The 18,326-nt window shown below is 41.0% G+C and overlaps 2 protein-coding genes and 1 non-coding gene across 17 annotated transcripts in view; 2 read left to right on the top strand and 1 right to left on the bottom strand.

Moving 5' to 3' along the window:
• GNL3 (G protein nucleolar 3) overlaps positions 1–10,855 on the bottom strand; it is a 113,782-nt gene extending 102,927 nt beyond the window's left edge. Inside the window, exon 1 of the mRNA XM_042929629.1 lies at positions 10,612–10,855. The gene's annotated coding sequence lies outside the window, so the exon portion shown is untranslated. The remainder of the gene's footprint in view (positions 1–10,611) is intronic.
• The window catches only part of PBRM1 (polybromo 1), a 117,077-nt gene that overhangs the window by 91,107 nt on the left and 7,644 nt on the right, over positions 1–18,326 (top strand). For 6 of the 15 annotated variants that reach the window (XM_042929608.1, XM_042929610.1, XM_042929607.1 and 3 more), the window contains 6 exons: positions 617–774; positions 9,417–9,600; positions 10,163–10,373; positions 11,003–11,204; positions 14,595–14,759; positions 18,132–18,287. In XM_042929608.1, coding sequence (XP_042785542.1) covers positions 617–774; positions 9,417–9,600; positions 10,163–10,373; positions 11,003–11,204; positions 14,595–14,759; positions 18,132–18,287 — 1,076 coding nt within the window. Of the gene's footprint in view, positions 1–616; positions 775–9,416; positions 9,601–10,162; positions 10,374–11,002; positions 11,205–14,594; positions 14,777–18,131; positions 18,288–18,326 lie in introns of those variants that run through there. The other 9 variants (XM_042929616.1, XM_042929617.1, XM_042929614.1 and 6 more) reach the window with 3 other exon arrangements.
• TRNAK-UUU lies at positions 1,699–1,771 on the top strand. The gene has a single exon. It is a non-coding gene; the product is annotated as a tRNA-Lys (tRNA).

The raw sequence follows: 18,326 nt of genomic DNA, 5'->3' as shown, positions 1-18,326 counted from the left end.
CAGGTCATGATCTCACGGTCCGTGAGTTCGAGCCCCGCGTCGGGCTCTGTGCTGACGGCTCAGAGCCTGGAGCCTGTTTCAGATTCTGTGTCTCCCTCTCTCTCTGACCCTCCCCCGTTCATGCTCTGTCTCTCTCTGTCTCAAAAATAAATAAACATTAAAAAAAAAAAATTGTTTTCCCCTTAGATAAGTAGCCAAATGTTTGTTTCTCTTTCTGAGTATCTTCTCCTGTGCTCAAAGAGGGCGAAACATCAAAGAAATTGTCTTTTTATCAAAATAGTCAGTGAAACTTCTCTAAAATAGTAAATATCATCGAGGCGCCTGGGTGGCTCAGTGGGTTAAGCATCCCACTCTTGATTTCAGCTCAGGTCATGATCTCACAGTCGTGAGATGGACCCCATGTCGGGCTCCGTACTGGGTGTGGAGCCTGCTTAAGATTCTCTCGCCCTCTTCCCCTGCCCCTCCCTGACTCGCGCTCATTCTCTCTCAAATTTTTATTTTTTTTAAAGAGTAAATATCATTAGGTTTTTGGCTAGCAGAATTTTTGGTAGATTAATCCTTCAAGAATGAAACCTGTCAATTCATTTTAATGGAATTTCTCCGTTTTTCCCCCAAGAATTGAAAAGGTATGGGTCCGAGATGGAGCTGCATATTTTTATGGCCCTATCTTCATTCACCCAGAAGAGACAGAACATGAGCCCACAAAAATGTTCTACAAAAAAGAAGTGTTTCTGAGTAATCTGGAAGAAACCTGCCCCATGACATGTATTCTGGGTACGTATTTCTGCCTTTTCATTTAATCACATTGATTCTGCTACAGTTGACTGAATACTCCTCCTGTGTTAGGCACTGCTCTAGGTGCTAGGTATACAGCAGTAAACAGACCAGAGTCAGTAAGTAAATTAAAATTAAATCTATAGAACATCAGATAGTAATTAGAGCTCTGAATGAGAATAAGGCAGAGGAAGAGGATAGAGCAAAATGTTGAGGGGAGGTCTTGTAGGTAATGTGGTCACCAAAAGCATTTCTGATGGGTGACGTGAATAGAGCCCTGAAGGCAGTCAGGGAGAAAACCACCCAAATACAGGCATGCTTCATTTTAGTGCGCTTTGCTTTATTGCCCTTCCCAGATGCTAGGTTTGTTACAGAATGAAGGTTTGCAGCAACCCTGTGTGGAGCAAGTCTGTTGGCGCCATTTTCCCAGCAGCATTTGCTCATTTCACGTTCCTGTGTCACATTTTGGTAACTCTCACAATATTTCAAACTTGATTGCTATTATATTTGAGATGCTGCAGTCTTATGATAAAACTTTAATGGACGAGGAATTGCTTGTTATGGAGGAGCAAAGAATGTGGCTTCTTGAGGCAGAATCTCCTGGTGAAGACGCTGTGAAGGTTGTTGAAATGACAACAAAGGATTGTGAATATCACATAAACTTAGTTGATAATGCATCAGCAGGATTTGAGAGGATTAACTCCCAATTTTGAAAGAAGTTTGTGGGTAAAATGCTATCAAATCACATCACGTGCTACTGAGAAATCATTTGTGAAAGGAAGAGTCTGCTGATGTTGCAAACTTCACTGTTGTCATATTTTAAGAAATTGCCACCGCTACCCCAGCCTTTAGCAAACACCATCCTGAGCAATCAGCAACCATCAACATTGAAGCAAGACCCTCTATCCCCAAAAAGATGGGGACACCTGGCTGGCTCAGTCGGTAGAGCATGTGATTTTTGATCTCGGGGTCATGAGTTTGAGCCCCATGTTGGGCATAGAGTTTACTTAAAAAAAAAAAAAGATTACAACTCACTGAAAGCTCAGATGATGGTTAGCATTTTGTGGCAATAAAGTGGTTTTTAATTACAGTATATATATTGTTTTTTTAGACTCAATGCTATTGCACACCTAATAGACTACAGTATAATGTAAACATTACTTTTAATGGAAACCAGAAAATCATTTCAATCACTTTATTATGATATTTGCTTTATTGAGGTGATCTGGAGCTGAACCTGCAATATCTCTGAAGTGTGCCTGTGTCTGAGATTTTACTCATTTTAGGCACAGCAAACATGAAATGCAAAGCCCTTAAGGCAAAGTAGCTGGGCATGGTTGAGATAACAGTAAGAAAGCCAGGTGGCTGGGGCAGACCAGGAGGGTGTGGTAGAGAATGAGCCCCCTGAGGTGCCTGGGGGCACACTCACAGTAGGTCTACTAGACAGTGCTCAGATGGAGTTTGGAGCAGATGGGAAGTCCTGTCTGGGTGTGAGCAGAGCAGCTGTGTGGGCCAGCATATGCACTGGAGGAGTCCCTGCAGCTGCAGGATGGGGAATGTGTAAGAATAAGGTAGGATTCGGGGGAAGGAGTTGAAAGACTTCTAGTCTCTTGGACTCAACCCTAGCAATGTTACTGTCCCTGATCCAGAAATGTGCAGGGCTCGTGCTGAGGTTTCCATTCAGTCATCCTGAGTGTTCACACACACTCTGCTGCTCAAACGTAGTTCTGTGCATCATATACTGTCATTATTTTCAGCTATTGCATTTCTTCCGGCCCAGAGTTAACACTACGGCTTACTTACAAACCAGCTACTCTCCATCTTTTGGAATAGTTTTCCAAATGATGTCAGTGAAAATAGTGAAGTAGGAAGATTTGAGGGCCATTCCCTCACAGAAACATGGGAGAAAAGCCCACAAAAGCTGTCAGAATCGACATTATTAGAACTCTGGAAAACAGCCAAACATCATTTGGAGTAATTCCTTTTTATAGACGCTTAGTAGAATTTGTTGCACTCTGTAGTTTATAAACCACATATCCAGGCTTTCACTTATTTCTCACCATGACCCCATACTAAAGATGCTGTCATTCTCAGAAAATTGAAGTTACTGTCCAATACATGGCCAAAACTAAAACCTGGGTCTTTTCACTTCTACTTCTGTACTGGTGTTTGGAACGCTTTTGAGAGTGAAAAGAGGTGCTAGTATTATTAGGCAGGATACCAGGAAAGCAGTGAGATGTATGGTTACTTCATCTTGAGATGATGCATTCCCCAAAAGGAAATGGATCTAGTGGTCACAAAATGGGATTTCAGCCCGGCTTGTGCATTTCTCATCTTCTGTAATGTAGACCTGATGGGCATATTTCACTCAGGAGACAGTACTGTTTTGCTAACTAATGCTTTTTGTTCATTGCCTTCAGTAACTTAAATAGTAATCAGACAGCCAGAGAGAAGTTGCTTTTAGGAATGAACATGGCCACACCTGACAGAAAGTGCCTCCAGCCTAGGCACTTGGATCATAAAATTTCCAGGAACCTGGGTTTCTGAAACATGTCAATTCCTAATTTATTTGCCAGTTCTGTTTTCTTTATAGTAGGTTTTTTTTAATGCTGCATTAATTGAAAAACTGTTCTTACTAAGGTAAGAAAATTAAAAGGTTTTTAAAGATTAGAAAGGAAAAATTAAAAGAATCAGGTTTTGCAAAGAGATTGTTAGGTACATAGAAAATTGAAAAGGTATTTGGATAAACTATTAGAATTAATAAATGAGAGGTGCCTGGGTGGCTCAGTTGATTAAACATCCGACTCTTGCTTTTGGCTCAGGTCATGATCTGCTTCGGGTTCTCTCTCCCTTTCTGCCCCTCTCCCACTCATGTGCAGTCTCTCTCTCTCAAACATTTAGAATTAATAAATGAAAATACCAAGATTATCTATACTTTTATTTGTGGTCAATGAACAGAAAGTTGAAGTTTAAAAATACACCATTTATGTTACATACCTAGGAATAAATATTTTAAAAAGTTGTATAAGACTATGGATATAGTCTCCCTCTCTTTCTGCCCCTCTCCCATTTGCGCTCTCTCACTCTCAAACATTAAAAAATTAAAAAATTTTACAAAAGATGTATAAGACTTCTACACACACACCCCTCTGAGGAAATGATTGAATGAAATCAAAAAAGACCTAAATTAATGAAGTGATTCATCATGTGTATAGCTGTAAGTTCAGTATTATAAATTATTTTTATAATGTTTATTTATTTTTGAGAGAGACCAGGCATGAACAGGGAAGGAGCAGAGAGGGGGGAGACACAGAATCCAAAGCAGGCTCCAAGCTTTCAGCACAGAGCCCGACGCAGGGCTTGAACTCACGAACCATGGTATCATGACCTGAGCCAAAGTCAAACGCTTAACCCACTGAGCCACCCTGGGTGCCCCAAAAGTTCAGTATTAAAAGAAGTCATTTTCTCCCATATCGATCTATCTAATTCATTATAGTTCCAGTCAGAATCCAGCAGGCTTTTATCAGTTTTGTATGCTTTGTTAAATGAAGCTTCCTGGGGCACCTGGGTGGCTCAGTCGGTTGAGAGTCCGACTTCGGCTCAGGTCATGATCTCGCGGTTCAGTAGTTTGAGCCCCATGTTGGGCTCTGTGCTGGCAGCTTGGAGCCTGGAGCCTGCTTTGGATTCTGTGTCTCCATCTCTCTCTGTCCCTCCCTTGCTCATTCTCTTTCTCTCTCTCTCTGAAATATAAAACATTTAAAAAAATTTTTTTTAATGAAGCTTTCTAAGCTTTTATCTTTTCCATGTCTTCTGAAGGCCTGGGAGGAAGCCCAGGTCAGGGCACAGAGAGACCACATCCATTCCAGGGCTACCAGTCAATTTTACTCTTTAGCTATGAGCACAATTCTTACCTTTTCCAAATCTCTCTTTTTCCTTCTGTGAAATATGGAAAATGGTAACTATGCCTCCTCTGAATTGAAAAGGCTTTGGATTGTGTAAGTCAAGTGCTGTAAGTCCGAGGCAGTGATAATAATTATAGCTATTTTCAGCTTCTAAAATGTTTCTGACCTGTTTTTCCATGTTTTAGCTATTTTGCATGTAAATGGTTAATAAGTTATTAGCTATGAACACTCCTGTTAAAGTCAAGAGCAAAATCAGGGTGTTCTTATCATTGTTATTTAACTGCGTTGTGGAGGTACTAGCCAGCACAATTAAAAGTAAGAAACAAGATCTACAGTGAGGTGATAATTCAGGAGGATCAACTAGGAATTACTCCATAATAGGAGAAGATGGGGGGTTCACAGGTGGCTCAGTTGGTTAAGCATCTGACTCTTGATTTCTGTTCAGGTCATGATCTCACAGTTGTGAGATCGAGCCCCACATGGGGCTCTGCACTGACAGTCCAGAACCTGCTTGGGATTCTCTCTCTCTCCGTCTCTCTCTGCCCTCCCCTTCACACTCTCTCTTTCAAAATAAGTTAACATTTAGAAGAAGAAAAAATGTGGTATACCTGGGTGGCTCATTTGGTTAAGTGTCTGACTTCAGCTCAGGTCATGATCTCACAGTCCATGAGTTTGAACCCCGCGTCAGGATCTGTACTGACAGCTCAGAGCCTGGAGCCTGCTTTGGATCTGTGTCTCCTTTCTCCTCCCCTCCCCTGCTCACGCTCTGTCTTTCTCTCTCTCAAAAATAAACATAAAAATATTAAATTAGGGGCACCTGGGTGGTTCAGTTGGTTAGGCGTCCGACTTCAGCTCAGGTCATGATCTCACGGTCTGTGGGTTCGAGCCCTGCCTCCGGCTCTGTGCTGACAGCTCAGAGCCTGGAGCCTGCTTCGGATTCTGTCTCCCTCTCTCTCTGCCCCTCCCCAACTCATGCTCCATCTCTCTCTGTCTCAAAAATAAATAAACATTTGAAAAAAAAATAGTTTAAAAAAATTAGAAGGAAGATAAGATTGAGTATAACATGGATAACAAAGCAACTGCCTTAAGAGATTGAATAATAATAAAAAGATAAAACACGTTGGGATAAATTTAACAAGATACATGCCACATCTGTATAAAGTTTTTAAATGCTGCTTTTAATGCATTTAAAAGGGAGTGCTTGAACAAATTGAAAAGCATACCGTGTACTTGAATGAGAAGTCTCAACATCATAGAGATGTTCATTCTCCCTAAGTTAATCTTTAATGTGGTTCCAGTATATGTACCAATGGGAATTTTCTTGTGAGGACTTTGGGACTTAAATAAACTGATGTTTAAAATAATGGGGTGCCTGGGTGGCTCAGTTGGTTAAGCATTGACTCTTGATTTTGGCTCAGGTCAAGCCCTATTTCCGGCTCCACACTGATGGTGCAAAGCATGCTTGGAATTCTTTCTCTCTCTGCCCCACCCCCCAAATAAATAAACTTAAAAAAAAAATCTCAAAGAGAAGCAAAAATCAGGAAAATATGAAAAGTATAATAGGGGGTGAGGGTCTGTCCTGATCAGATATTAAAATTATTTATATGATATAAATACACAGATTCTTTGAACAGAATAGAAAGTTTAGCAGTAGAATCAAATATAAACTAACTTATGATAAAGGTGACATCCCAGGTAAGGGGGAAAAGATGGATTTTTCTGTTAAGTGGTATTTGGAAAGAGCATAGACATTTGGAAAAAATAAACTTGTATTCATCCCTCACATCAACTTCAGAATAAATATCCAGATGAATTACAGGTTTAAATGAACATAAAGTGAAACAGCAAAGATACCAAAAGAAATGATGGGAAAGAAATTTTGATAACCTTTGACATAAACCTAGAACCCATACAGAAAAACAGGGATAAATTGGACTATGTAAAAGTTGAAAATGTTCGCATAACCAAAACAGGCAGAAACAAAGATAAATGACAACTTTTAGGAAAGTACTTGCAATGTATGTAATACATAAAGATCAAATTTCCTTCACATATGAAGAACTTCTATAAAACCTTTAGAAAAAATCAACATGGGGCACCTGGGTGGCTCAGTCTGTCGAGCATCCAACTCTTGATTTCAGCTTTTCAGCTCAGGTCATGATCCCAGGGTCATAGGATCAAGCCCCGCATCAAGATCTGCACTAAGCATGGAGCCTGCTTGGGAATCAATCTCTCTCTCTCTCTCTCTCTCTCTCTCTCTCTCTCTCTCTCTCCCTCTCCCTCCCTCTCCCTCCCTCCCTCCCTCTCCCTCCCTCCCCCTCCCCCTCCCCCTCTCCCCCCCCCCCCCCGTCCTTCTCCCCCACTCATGCCCACTCTCTCTTTCTGTCAAAATAAAAATAAAAAATAGAAAAGATCAACACTGAACAGAAAAATGGGCAAAGGATAAGAATAGACAGAAGTTACCAGTGTTTCTTAAATGAAAATATGCCCAACCTCAGCCCTTAGAGAAATAAACGTACCCAAATGTTCTTTTTCTTTATTTTAATTACCTACCAGATTGTCAAAATTTCCAGTATTAACTAGTTGACAAGAACATAGGGAAGTGGCATTTACCTACTTTGTGGTGGGTTTATGAATTAGCACAACTTTTATGGAAGGTAATTTGGTTATACCTATAAAAATTACAGTGCCCATACCTTTGACCCAGGTTGTATACTTTTAGAAGTTTGTACCTCGGATATACTCACACATGTACAAATTGATATATGTGTTAAATTATTTATATCAGCATTATTTGTTTCAGGGGGAGAGCAAAAAATTGGAAATAGCCTAAATGTCCATCAATAGGGAATTAGTTCAATAAATATGTTAACACCAGCAGTGATCCTCAAGATACATTATTTTACAACAAAATTTAGTTGTAAAATAATGTAAGTGATATGCTACCATTTTTTAATTGTAAAATACATAACATAAAATGGAGTTTTTTAATCATTTCTAAGTGTACAATTCATTGACCTTAAGTCCCATGACAATATTGTGCAACCGTCACTATTCATTTCTAGAACTTGTCACCTTCCCAAGTAGAAACTTGCTACCCGACAAGCTGTAACTACCCACTGCTCCCAGTCCTTGGTAATATCTGTTCTACTTTCTGTCTCTATGATTTTTGTCTATTCTAGGTACCTCATAATAGTGAAATGATGTGCTGTTTGCCTTTTTGTGTCTGGCTTTTTTTGCTTAGCATAATGTTTCAAGGTTCATCCATGGTGTAGCATTATCAGAATTTTATTCCCTTTTATGGCTGAATAATATTCCATTGATGTATACATAACATTTTGTTTATTCACTCATCTGTAGATGGACATTTGGGTAGTTTTTACTTTCTGGCTGTTGTGAATAATGCTGCTGTGAACATTGGTGTATGAGTATCTAATTGAGTTCTTGCTTTCAGTTCTTTTGGATATTTATCTAGAAGTAGAATTGCTGGATCATACAGCAGCCCTGTTTAACTTTTTGAGAAACTGCCATGCAGTTTTCCACAGAAGTTGTAGCCGTTTACAGTCCCATCAGCAATGCGTGAGGATTCCAATTTCTCCACATCCTTGCCCACACTTGTTATTTTCATTTTTTTGTGGGTTTATGGGGAAAGGTCTGTTCAGATCCTTTGCCTGTTTTTTAATTAGGTTATTTGTCTGGTTATTGTTGAGCTGTAGGAGTTCTTTGTATGTTCTGGGTATTAGACTTACACCAGAGACACGATTTACACATATTTTCTTCTGTGGGTTGCCTTTTCACTTTCTTGATAGTGGGCTCTGAAGCACAAAAGGTTTTCATTTCGATGAAGTCCGGTTTATTTTCTTTGCTTGCTTGTGATTTTGATGTCACATCTGCCTAATAGAAGGTCATAAAGATTTATACCTATATTTTCTTCTAAGAGTTTTATAGTTGGAGCTCTTATGTTTGGGTCTTTGATCCATTTTGAAGTTACATTTTGCATATGGTGTGAGGTAAGGTTCAGAGTCCACTCTTCTGCATGTGGAAATTCACTTGTGCCAGTGTTAACATGACTCTTCTCCCCATCAAATTGTCTTGGCACCCTTGGGGTACCTGGGCGCCTCAGTCAGTTAAGCGTCCAACTTCGGCTCAGGTCATGATCTCATGGTTCATGGGTTTGAGCCCCGCATCAGGCTCTGCTGACAGATCAGAGCCTAGGGCCTGCAGCCTCTCAAAACTAAACAAACATTAAAAACAAAAAAAAAATTGTCTTGGCACCCTTGTAAAAAATCAGTTTCTTGTAGGCGGTGCCTAGGTGTCTCAGTCGGTTAAGCATCCAACTTCAGCTTAGGTCATGATCTTTCATGGTTTGTGAGCTCGAGCTCCACATCAGGCCCTGAGCTGACAGGGCAGAGCCTGCTTTGGATCCTCTGTCTCCCTCTCTCTCTGCCCCTTTTCTGCTCATACTCGTGCACTCCCCCTCCCCACCTCTCTCTCTCTCAAAAATAAACATTAAAAAAAAAAATCAGTTGCTTGTAAAAACCCAACTGTGTGGGTTTGTTTCTAGACTTGTAATTCTATTCTGTTGATCTGCGTGTCTATTTTTATGCCTGTGTACACCTTTTAAATCTTCTGACTTTTGAGTCATGCGAATATATTCATTCAAAAATAATAAAATTTTAAAATGATTGTTAGCTATGACCACAATTTACTCCTTTAATTCCCCTCCAATTTACCTTTCAGGAAAGTGCGCTGTGTTGTCATTCAAGGACTTCCTCTCCTGCAGACCAACTGAAATACCAGAAAATGACATTCTGCTTTGTGAGAGCCGCTACAACGAGAGTGACAAGCAGATGAAGAAATTCAAAGGACTGAAGAGGTTTTCGCTGTCTGCTAAAGTGGTAGATGATGAAATTTATTACTTCAGGTAAAGCTTAAAAAACTTCAACTCCCAATAGGAAAATTGATACCCAAATAGTATAGCCCATGGTGGTTTTTTGTTTGTTTTTCTTATTCTTAAACTAGAGCTGTGTACATTTCAAATAGAAAATATTAATTCGGCTAAAAATTAAAGGAAAATCCTCATTGTCGAGATGTAATAACTGCCCTTGGCATAGACTCCAGTAATTGTAATTTGGAGGCAGAAATCCTTGGTTCTGGTTTATAGCCTATCTATTAAGAGATCTTGCCTAGTTCCACAGTATGAAAATTCTCTTCACTGTATTATATAGGCAACTAGATCTCAACTTTGGATCCAGTTTTGTGGATTTTGGGTGGATTTTCAGCAGAATTCTTTGAAAAACAAACGTCTATAAATAGGGGTGACTTTATAAATACCCATTTAAATTCTTTCCTTTGCTGACTTAGAACATACATTGCAGATTGCAGGAAGTCTTTTCTAAATATTAAGGCAGAGCATTGCTTTCTGACCAATCCTGGAGTGGTATTTGGTGATTGTTTTCTTTTTTTTTTAATTTCACTTCTTTTAGAAAACCAATAGTTCCTCAGAAGGAGCCCTCACCTCTGTTGGAAAAGAAGATCCAGTTGCTAGAAGCTAAATTTGCTGAGTTAGAAGGTGGAGATGATGATATTGAAGAGATGGGGGAAGAAGATAGTGAGGTCATTGAACCTCCTTCTCTGCCTCAGCTTCAGACCCCACTGGCCAGTGAGCTGGATCTCATGCCCTACACACCCCCACAGGTGATGGTAACAAGTTCCTGTTACTTGTCTTTCTCTCAGCTTTGGTTCATAGCACACTCAAGCTGAAGGAAGGAGATACCCAGCCCTCATATATGTGAGCTTCAACCTAGAATTATGCAGGAAGGAACAAATTTTTTTTCTTTCTTGATGCCACAAAGAATTTTAAATTTCATACCGTTTTAAACTTTGCATAGATAGCTATTTTTAATGGCATGTTAAGTTAGAAAGCTCTGCCTACCTTGTGTTGAAGGTGAGCAGTGAGGAGCAGCATCGCCCTGTGACTTTAGCCTTTCCTGCCCATATCTTTCTCGTCTCTCCTCCTTCAGGCCCTTATCTGGGTCGAGGTGATCCCTGGTGGTATTTTGTTCTCATTCAGAATTTTCCCAAGACATAATTGTGAGGTCACCATTACAGATTACAGTCATGGAATTCAGAGAAACTTTCATTTATTTCTTAAATGGTAAGAGGCAAGGAAGAACTGTTTTGACCAAGAAAATGACCAGCTATAAACTAAACGTGTCTGCAAAATAATAATAACTATTGAATCACATGTTCCTGGCTTCCAGAAACCTTGAGCAGTTGACCAGATGGAGTGTTCTGATGCACTATAAGAGCTTTCTGTCTTACAGTCTACCCCAAAGTCTGCCAAAGGCAGTGCAAAGAAGGAAGGCTCCAAACGGAAAATCAACATGAGTGGCTACATCCTGTTCAGCAGTGAGATGAGAGCTGTGATTAAGGCCCAGCATCCAGACTACTCTTTTGGGGAGCTCAGCCGACTGGTGGGGACAGAATGGAGAAACCTTGAGACAGCTAAGAAAGCAGAATATGAAGGTAAATAGAGACTAGGTGCAACTATCTCAGCTTTCTAAACAAGGGGGTGTTTTCAGGAATGCACGTGCGTAGACAGGTTTTACTCTCTTGTTCTTACCTCTTGCACATGAACTGTGTGTTGGGGACTGTCTCAAATGGCTCCCAGCCAACAGTTTAAATGCCAGCCTTGTCCTGACTGAGCAAGCACTGCCCCTGACTTGGCCTTTGGTCCTGGTGGGTTTTTTTTTTTCCCCTAAAAAAATTTCTCAAATATTTTGCTATTAAAAATTGCATGGTTTTCTTCTTTTGTTGAGTCCTATAAGCATACGTGTGTTGAGCTGGGGAATGATTATATAAGAATGTTAAGTCGAATTTTGGTTAAAATTCATCCAAAAGGGAACATTCAAAATCAGGATCTATTATGGCTCTCGATAAGCCACATATTTAAGCTCCAGGCTGAGGCTTGGCTGAAAGCGCTTGGTTTCCTAGGCCAGTCTTGGCCTGTGCTATGTCTGCAGTCATAGCTACTTTTAAGGCACTTGGAGTCCCTGATAAAGTTCACCTGCCTTCATTTTCCTTTTAACTCTGTAATTAAGTTATTTGGGGCCATGAGCTATCATTTAAAGATTTGGTGGTTCTTAATTAGCCTTTAGGGACGAATACCTGAGAGATACTGGGGGGGGGGGGGGGGGGGGGGGGGGGCAGGTATTGTTTTTTTTAAATGTCAGACATACCTTTAATAAAGAAATGAGTAGTGAACATTAGATTAGGCAGGACTCTTGCCGTGGAGCTATATTTTTTCCATTTGGAATTGTATATATTGTTCATTTTGCCAGCTTAGAGCTGTGTCTCTATGGTTCACCACTGTGATCAACCATTACTCTTCTTGGCTGGGTCTAAATCTGCTATTTTCCAGCAAGAATAAAGAAATTAATTGTTAAGCCTGCCTCCTTTATTAAAATTTACGGTATTTCCTAAGAAATTTTTCTAAAAAAAAGATTTTAGTCTTTTCATTTATATCAATTGATTGATAATTGTAAAATTATCTGACAGGCTTCCCCAAACATCTTCTGCAGAATTCTAATCCTACAAGATGCTCAGACAGAAAAACCTTTGTGGCAAAACCAGTTTGAGAAGCATTCCAAACACTTCCACTCTTGGAAACTTATAGTGCATATTCCCATAGTAAAGTCTTTAAGACCTACCATAAACACCTGTGTTTTGTCACCTGGCATTTTCTGAAACTTGATCAAGTATTCATATAATACTTTCTAGAATCATAAAGAACAAATATTTTGCAGAATACTCTTTAAGAAACCCTAGTCAATTCCATAAAAACCTCAAACTTTTCTTTGGTATTAGACCTTACTGACAGTTAAGACCAAATATCACTCCATTGGAGGAATATTGGAAACAAAGCTCATGTGAATGTAAAGCCCAGTCTAGGGCAGATGAAGCCAGTCACATGTGGCTGGTTATTTAGAGCGTGAACAAGAGAGACAAATGTGCTGGATGTAAAAGTACAAACACTGGAGCAGGGCTGGAGAGAGGGGGAAAGGAGGGCTTCCAGGAAAGTCTCCTAAATTCAAATAGGAGTCTGAAATGGGAAAACCAAGTGAGAATGAGCTGGGTATGACTCAGCAGTGTCTGCCTGAGACACAAAATCTGAACTTGTGGTATTTGGACCAAAACCCAGTGTGGGTTTGAACTCAAAACCCAAAGTTTCGAGTTGGGCTAGTTTCATTTAACAGTCTTTTCCAACGCAGCCCGTTGGGCTCTTCCCAGAAGGAGCCAACAGGTAGCCAGTCCAATATTCGATCCACAGACCTGAATTTTTCTTTTTTCAACTTCATTTTTTTACTCTCCCATTTTACTGTGTCATTTGTGTAATGAAAATACTAGAATTTAATGTGGGGGTCTAGGTCATTCAGTGGTTTTGTTTTTTGTTTTTTTTTTACTGCTAGCACAAGGAAGTGGGTTGTTCCAATGGCCTTTGTCCCTCACGTTCATTGTACAGAGGATCTATAAACTGGGACAGTGTTAATGAGTGATGACAGGCCCATACAGGCAACTCTCACAGCAAGGAAGCTCTGACTTGCTTGACTTTCACATTCTTATGCTCATGGAGGACTGGAGCTGTTGCTTCTTGATTCTCTTTAAAGCCATGTGATCTTGAGCTATTTTCCACTCCTTAGATCAGCCAACAGTAGCCTTTTGAATTCCATGTTGGAGGGTTAATGTGTGGCAGTGGAATGTGCTATCATAAGTCAGGGCTACATGTTGCTGGTTCTCTCTGTATCCTTGGACAAGTTACTACCTATCTCCCAACCTCAGCTTGCCCATGTGAGGAGTGGGGAAGATTTCCCGTTTATGAATAGTGAAGCAAAATAATCCCTGTATTGTGAGAGCTTTGGGAGCACATTTCTAGACTTTTCTAGTAACGGTCCAGCCTGCTAGCTCCCAAAAAGACTGGGAATGTGATTGTTGGGGCTACTGGCTATGGAGGGGTAGGACAGAGCAGCTCGAAGGAGAAAAGGGTACAGCAAGCGGTGCTCCACAACCCAGAACTGGCACAAGCAAATGCTCCTCTTGTATTTTGGATGAAAGAAGAGTGATTTCTTGGAACTTTAGCTGATTTAGGATGATCTATGGTCAGTATTGAACTGCTCAGCCTCAGGAAACCTGGTTCTGTCAGTACATTGTCCATTGTTTCATATGTGTATATATATTCCCTGCTTCTGATGACTGTAGCCTGGAGTATCATGCATTTTTTCCCCTCGGGGTTTATTAAACATGACCTCTTTGCTTCATTAGGATGTAGAAAGTAGTGTTTAATTTTCCCTAAAACCTTGTGAAGGAGGCAGTAAGCTACTTTTCCCTTACAGAGTTAATTTTCTTCAGCTGCTAAACCCCATGACACTAATGACAAGAGTCCTCAAATCGTAGTAAAATTGGGTGCAAGGAATCAGGAAAATAGTGTAAGTAACAATTGTGCCAAAAATTATAATGGGCCATGGAATTGCTTCATGTTGAAATTATAAATAATTTATAATGCTATTAATACTAGAATAATGGTAGCGCTTCTCATCTTCAGGGTGCCTTGTGAGATTAACCACGTTGGTTACGCTGGTGACGTGTTTAAATAAAACCTGTGCTTTCTGAATGTGTGTTGCAGTCTTAACATTCTTGAAATCTTTGCAGACCAGTTCTCAAGATGGGATAGGAAAGCTGGACGCTAGGTTACCAAGTGAAATCGGCCCGACTCCTCCTGTGTTGAGACTAGTCATCTACTGTTCCTTCCGTTGAGACAGAACTGTTGCCTGTGTTTTTACTAGTCCTGTTGAATGCAATGGATGGTATTTTGAATTCCTGGGTTAAAAACAGAATTGAAAATCTGAAATGCCTTTACAGAGCGGGCAGCTAAAGTTGCTGAGCAGCAGGAGAGAGAGCGAGCAGCACAGCAACAGCAGCCGAGTGCTTCTCCCCGAGCAGGCACCCCTGTGGGGGCTCTCATGGGGGTGGTGCCACCACCAACACCAATGGGGATGCTCAATCAGCAGTTGACACCTGTTGCAGGTAAAAACAGGAGCTAAGACCATTTTTTTCCACTTTAAGAAATTCCTTCATTTTTTTTTTTCTCCAATGAGGAGTAGGCCACAATCTCTAGGCTTTTCTCATGGCAGAGTCAAAGTTTCCAGTCGTCCATGTCGTCCTTCTGTCGCCTTTCCCATATGGGCAATGCCTCCCCTCTGCCCCAGAAATGGGCCCTGGGCCCAGCCCTGGGAATTAGTAGGGAGCAGCTCTAGCCTGACTGTGGGCATGGTCTGGCGATACTCTCCACCCCAGACTGCTCTGGATATAGAGCCCTATAGCAGAAAACCTAAACAGACCCTGAATTCTGTTCTGGAGGGGCTCCCGAGAGAAAACACGAAACTAAGCTCTTAGGTGATACCGATTTTCCCGTCTCATTCCAGGGTTCAGTTTGCCTTGTTCTGCTGCAGCCATCCTTAAAAGACTGACCATTTAAAAGGATTTTTGACAGTGAATTCTAAATCCTTTCTTGGTCACTAATGTGCATGACTGCTAAGTGGAGTACAAAGTCCTTATTCAATTCATTGTGCCCACTCTGTAATGCTTTTCTATTTAATTACATTAAACTGCATTTTCTGTTAGTATCCCAGTCACATATTTTTAAAAAAAAGAAAAGAAAATGATGAATGTGGTTTGCTTGTGTGTGTTGTCTCTGGTTCTGGTAGCCATGGCAAATTTGGCTGTTCTTGAATTGAATAGCCTTGTCTGATGTGTCTCCAACGAGAAGCCCGTAGATCACTTCTCGGGTCCTTCCTTCGTGATCTCCCTAAGCCTGGTGAGGTCCATACAAGCCACCTGAGTGTCTTCTGAAGCAAGCGGTCTGACTTCTTTTCGCAGGGAGTCCAAGACAGTGTTGTTCAAGGCAGGCTCATTGGGATGCTGTTTTTGTTTTTGCTTTTTTGTATTTGCTTTTGAAGGAAGAGTAGCATAGGATAACTTTTTCATTGTCGCTCCTACCTTTTGTGATGGCAAGTTCTCAAATGCACTGTCGCTCAACTCAGCAGTTGCACTCGCCAGAGCACATCTGAATCATGGCTTTTCAGTACTCTCAGTGTAACTGACGTTGATCTAACAAATCTCATAATCGCCTGCTCTATTCCATGGCCCATTTTGGTTAACGGGATTCCAGAGGGTTTTAGAAATCAGGCCTTGAACATGGGGACTTTTGAAAGTTAGAATTCCCTCGTTGACATCCTGTTTTGTTGCGTTTGATATGTGATACTGTAGCACTGTGCCCTTGACTAAAAAGCCCAGGGACACATTAACAAAATGAATTCAAACAGCTAAAACTATTAAAACACAGCAGCTGCAGCATTTTAGCTCCCTGTTGGGGAATACCATCATAGCGCTCTGAGGGGCAAGGAGGGGGGGACCCCTTCACATTATTAAGCATGTGCTGCCCAGATTCCAGGCCATGGGAGTGAAGGGCAAGCAAGCATCCTGTACGGTCACCAGTCTTTGGTCCACAGTGGGAACTTTGCAGCTGACAGGGTGATTTTTCTTGGGTTTACAGATTGCTTAGGGCCTAAGTCTTAGCCTTGTTGCTGTCTGAGACCAGCTTTGCTTACAAGCATTAAAGCTCATTTGAACACATGTGACTGGGATAATAAGTGCCAAAGTACAGTTTAATGAAGACAAGTGTCATGGCTTTCAGTTCTTAATACTTTTCTTCAACCACAGCCCGTGAAGGCTGCGTTCAGATGGGCTTTTGTAATTGAAAGCAAAGCCTCCTAATGTCCTTAAATTCCCACCTATTTACCCATAAGAGCTGGAGCTGGTGGTGTGGTTAAAAGGCAGTTTGGCAGTTTTGTTTAAGATGATGGTATCTGTTCAAAAGTAGTTTTTACTCTCTGAACTCTCATTTTAAAAACCATGAAACTCATAATCCTATTTCATGTATAGAGGTACTATTTAGAATTCGCTTTATTGGTGTGTGTGATTTTAAGTTTTTCAGTCAGCTTAGATATGACTAATGAAGCAGGCTGAACCAATCTCAGAATTTTCAGTAATTTTATAGCTTCAAAAGACTAAACTTTTATCAATAGATACCTTTCAATAATCCTTACGGGAAAGTCAAAGAGTAAAGTCCTTAGAATCTGGAGTTTTCCACTGTTTCCCAGGGTCCTCCTACAAAGAGTGTTTTGTAAAAATGAGGTTTGGCACCCGTCCCTCAAGCTTCCCTTCGTGCGGGAAGCTGGGACGAAAGGTGATTGCATTCTGGGGGGAGCCTTATGTTTTGTTTATTGTGATCATTTCAAATCCCAGAAGAGTTAAGTTGTTTTTCTTGCTCAAAAAAAATGTCGTGTGGCTTTAAAGTTCTTTTGATAGGTGAGTTTTTGACATTTTGAAATTATTTTCTTTCTTTCACTCCTTTTGCCAAAAATACTGGTTTCCTGAAACTCTTCCCTAGCCAGCAGAAAATATTTTGTGTTATGAAGATACGCTTTGAAAATAAAGGAATAAAGGCCTCTGTTCACAGAAAGTCTGTACCTCATTTAAAATGTTCCCTGTTAACTGAAGGTTTATGTGAGGGCATTTGTGAACTTGGAGACAGTAATGACAATTGGCATTTTCTCACATCAGCAGAGCCTGATTCTCCAGCCATTCCTTCTGAGGTCTGCGTGCCTGCTACCGAGTGACCTGGGATTAGCTTAGCTTGGCTTGGGAGGGTTTAGGTTTTACCTTTGTTTTACATGTTTAGAGATCTAAAGATGAAACATCATCCATTGTGATGGCTCTTCTCTGTTCCCCAGCTCAAGCCTGAACATGATCCATTTTTACCAAGTAGTGGTGGGGCCAGAAGGGAAGAGGAAGCCTTGAAAGGCTCTTGCCCACTCCCCCCCTCCACCCCCACGCACCCCAAGCTGGAGAACCATGCTTTGTGATCAGGGCTGTGCGCCTCATTTCCCTCCATTCCAGTGTCCCCTCATGTGTACCCATGATAGGCGTAAGAGTGTGGGCAGAGTGGGGTGATGGGGTTTAGTCTGTTGAATTAGAACCGCAGTTGCAGAACTGGTCACTCTGTTTGAACAGCTTGCAATAACATGACCTTGGGAAGGCTGTTACTGGAACTCCTCTTTATTATTATTTAATTAAAAACACGCAACATATTTATCCCAGGGAAGATAACTACAAATAATAATCTACTAAGTACTAATTCATCCACAAGTGTTGGATTTCATATTTGTAACTTTTTATTTTGTTCATTATTGCAACAAAATAATTGCACTAATTGCTGTTATCTCACACAGTACTAAGGGCGCTTTATTCATTGGTAGTGCATGGGGGGGATTTGTTATTACTTCGCTCATGTTGCATGTTAATGATGCATGTCTGAAATTTGTTGTGTCCTTCAAGGCATGATGGGTGGCTATCCGCCAGGCCTTCCACCTTTGCAGGGCCCAGTTGATGGCCTTGTTAGCATGGGCAGCATGCAGCCACTTCACCCTGGGGGGCCTCCACCCCACCATCTTCCGCCAGGTGTGCCCGGCCTCCCGGGCATCCCACCACCGGGTAAGAACTTCATCCTCCTTCACTCATTAATCTCATCTT

Source organism: Panthera leo, chromosome A2 (genome assembly GCF_018350215.1).
Source record: "Panthera leo isolate Ple1 chromosome A2, P.leo_Ple1_pat1.1, whole genome shotgun sequence".
Taxonomy (NCBI): domain Eukaryota; kingdom Metazoa; phylum Chordata; class Mammalia; order Carnivora; family Felidae; genus Panthera; species Panthera leo.
Note: the sequence above shows the minus strand (reverse complement) of the source record. Positions and strands in the feature narration are given on the sequence as shown.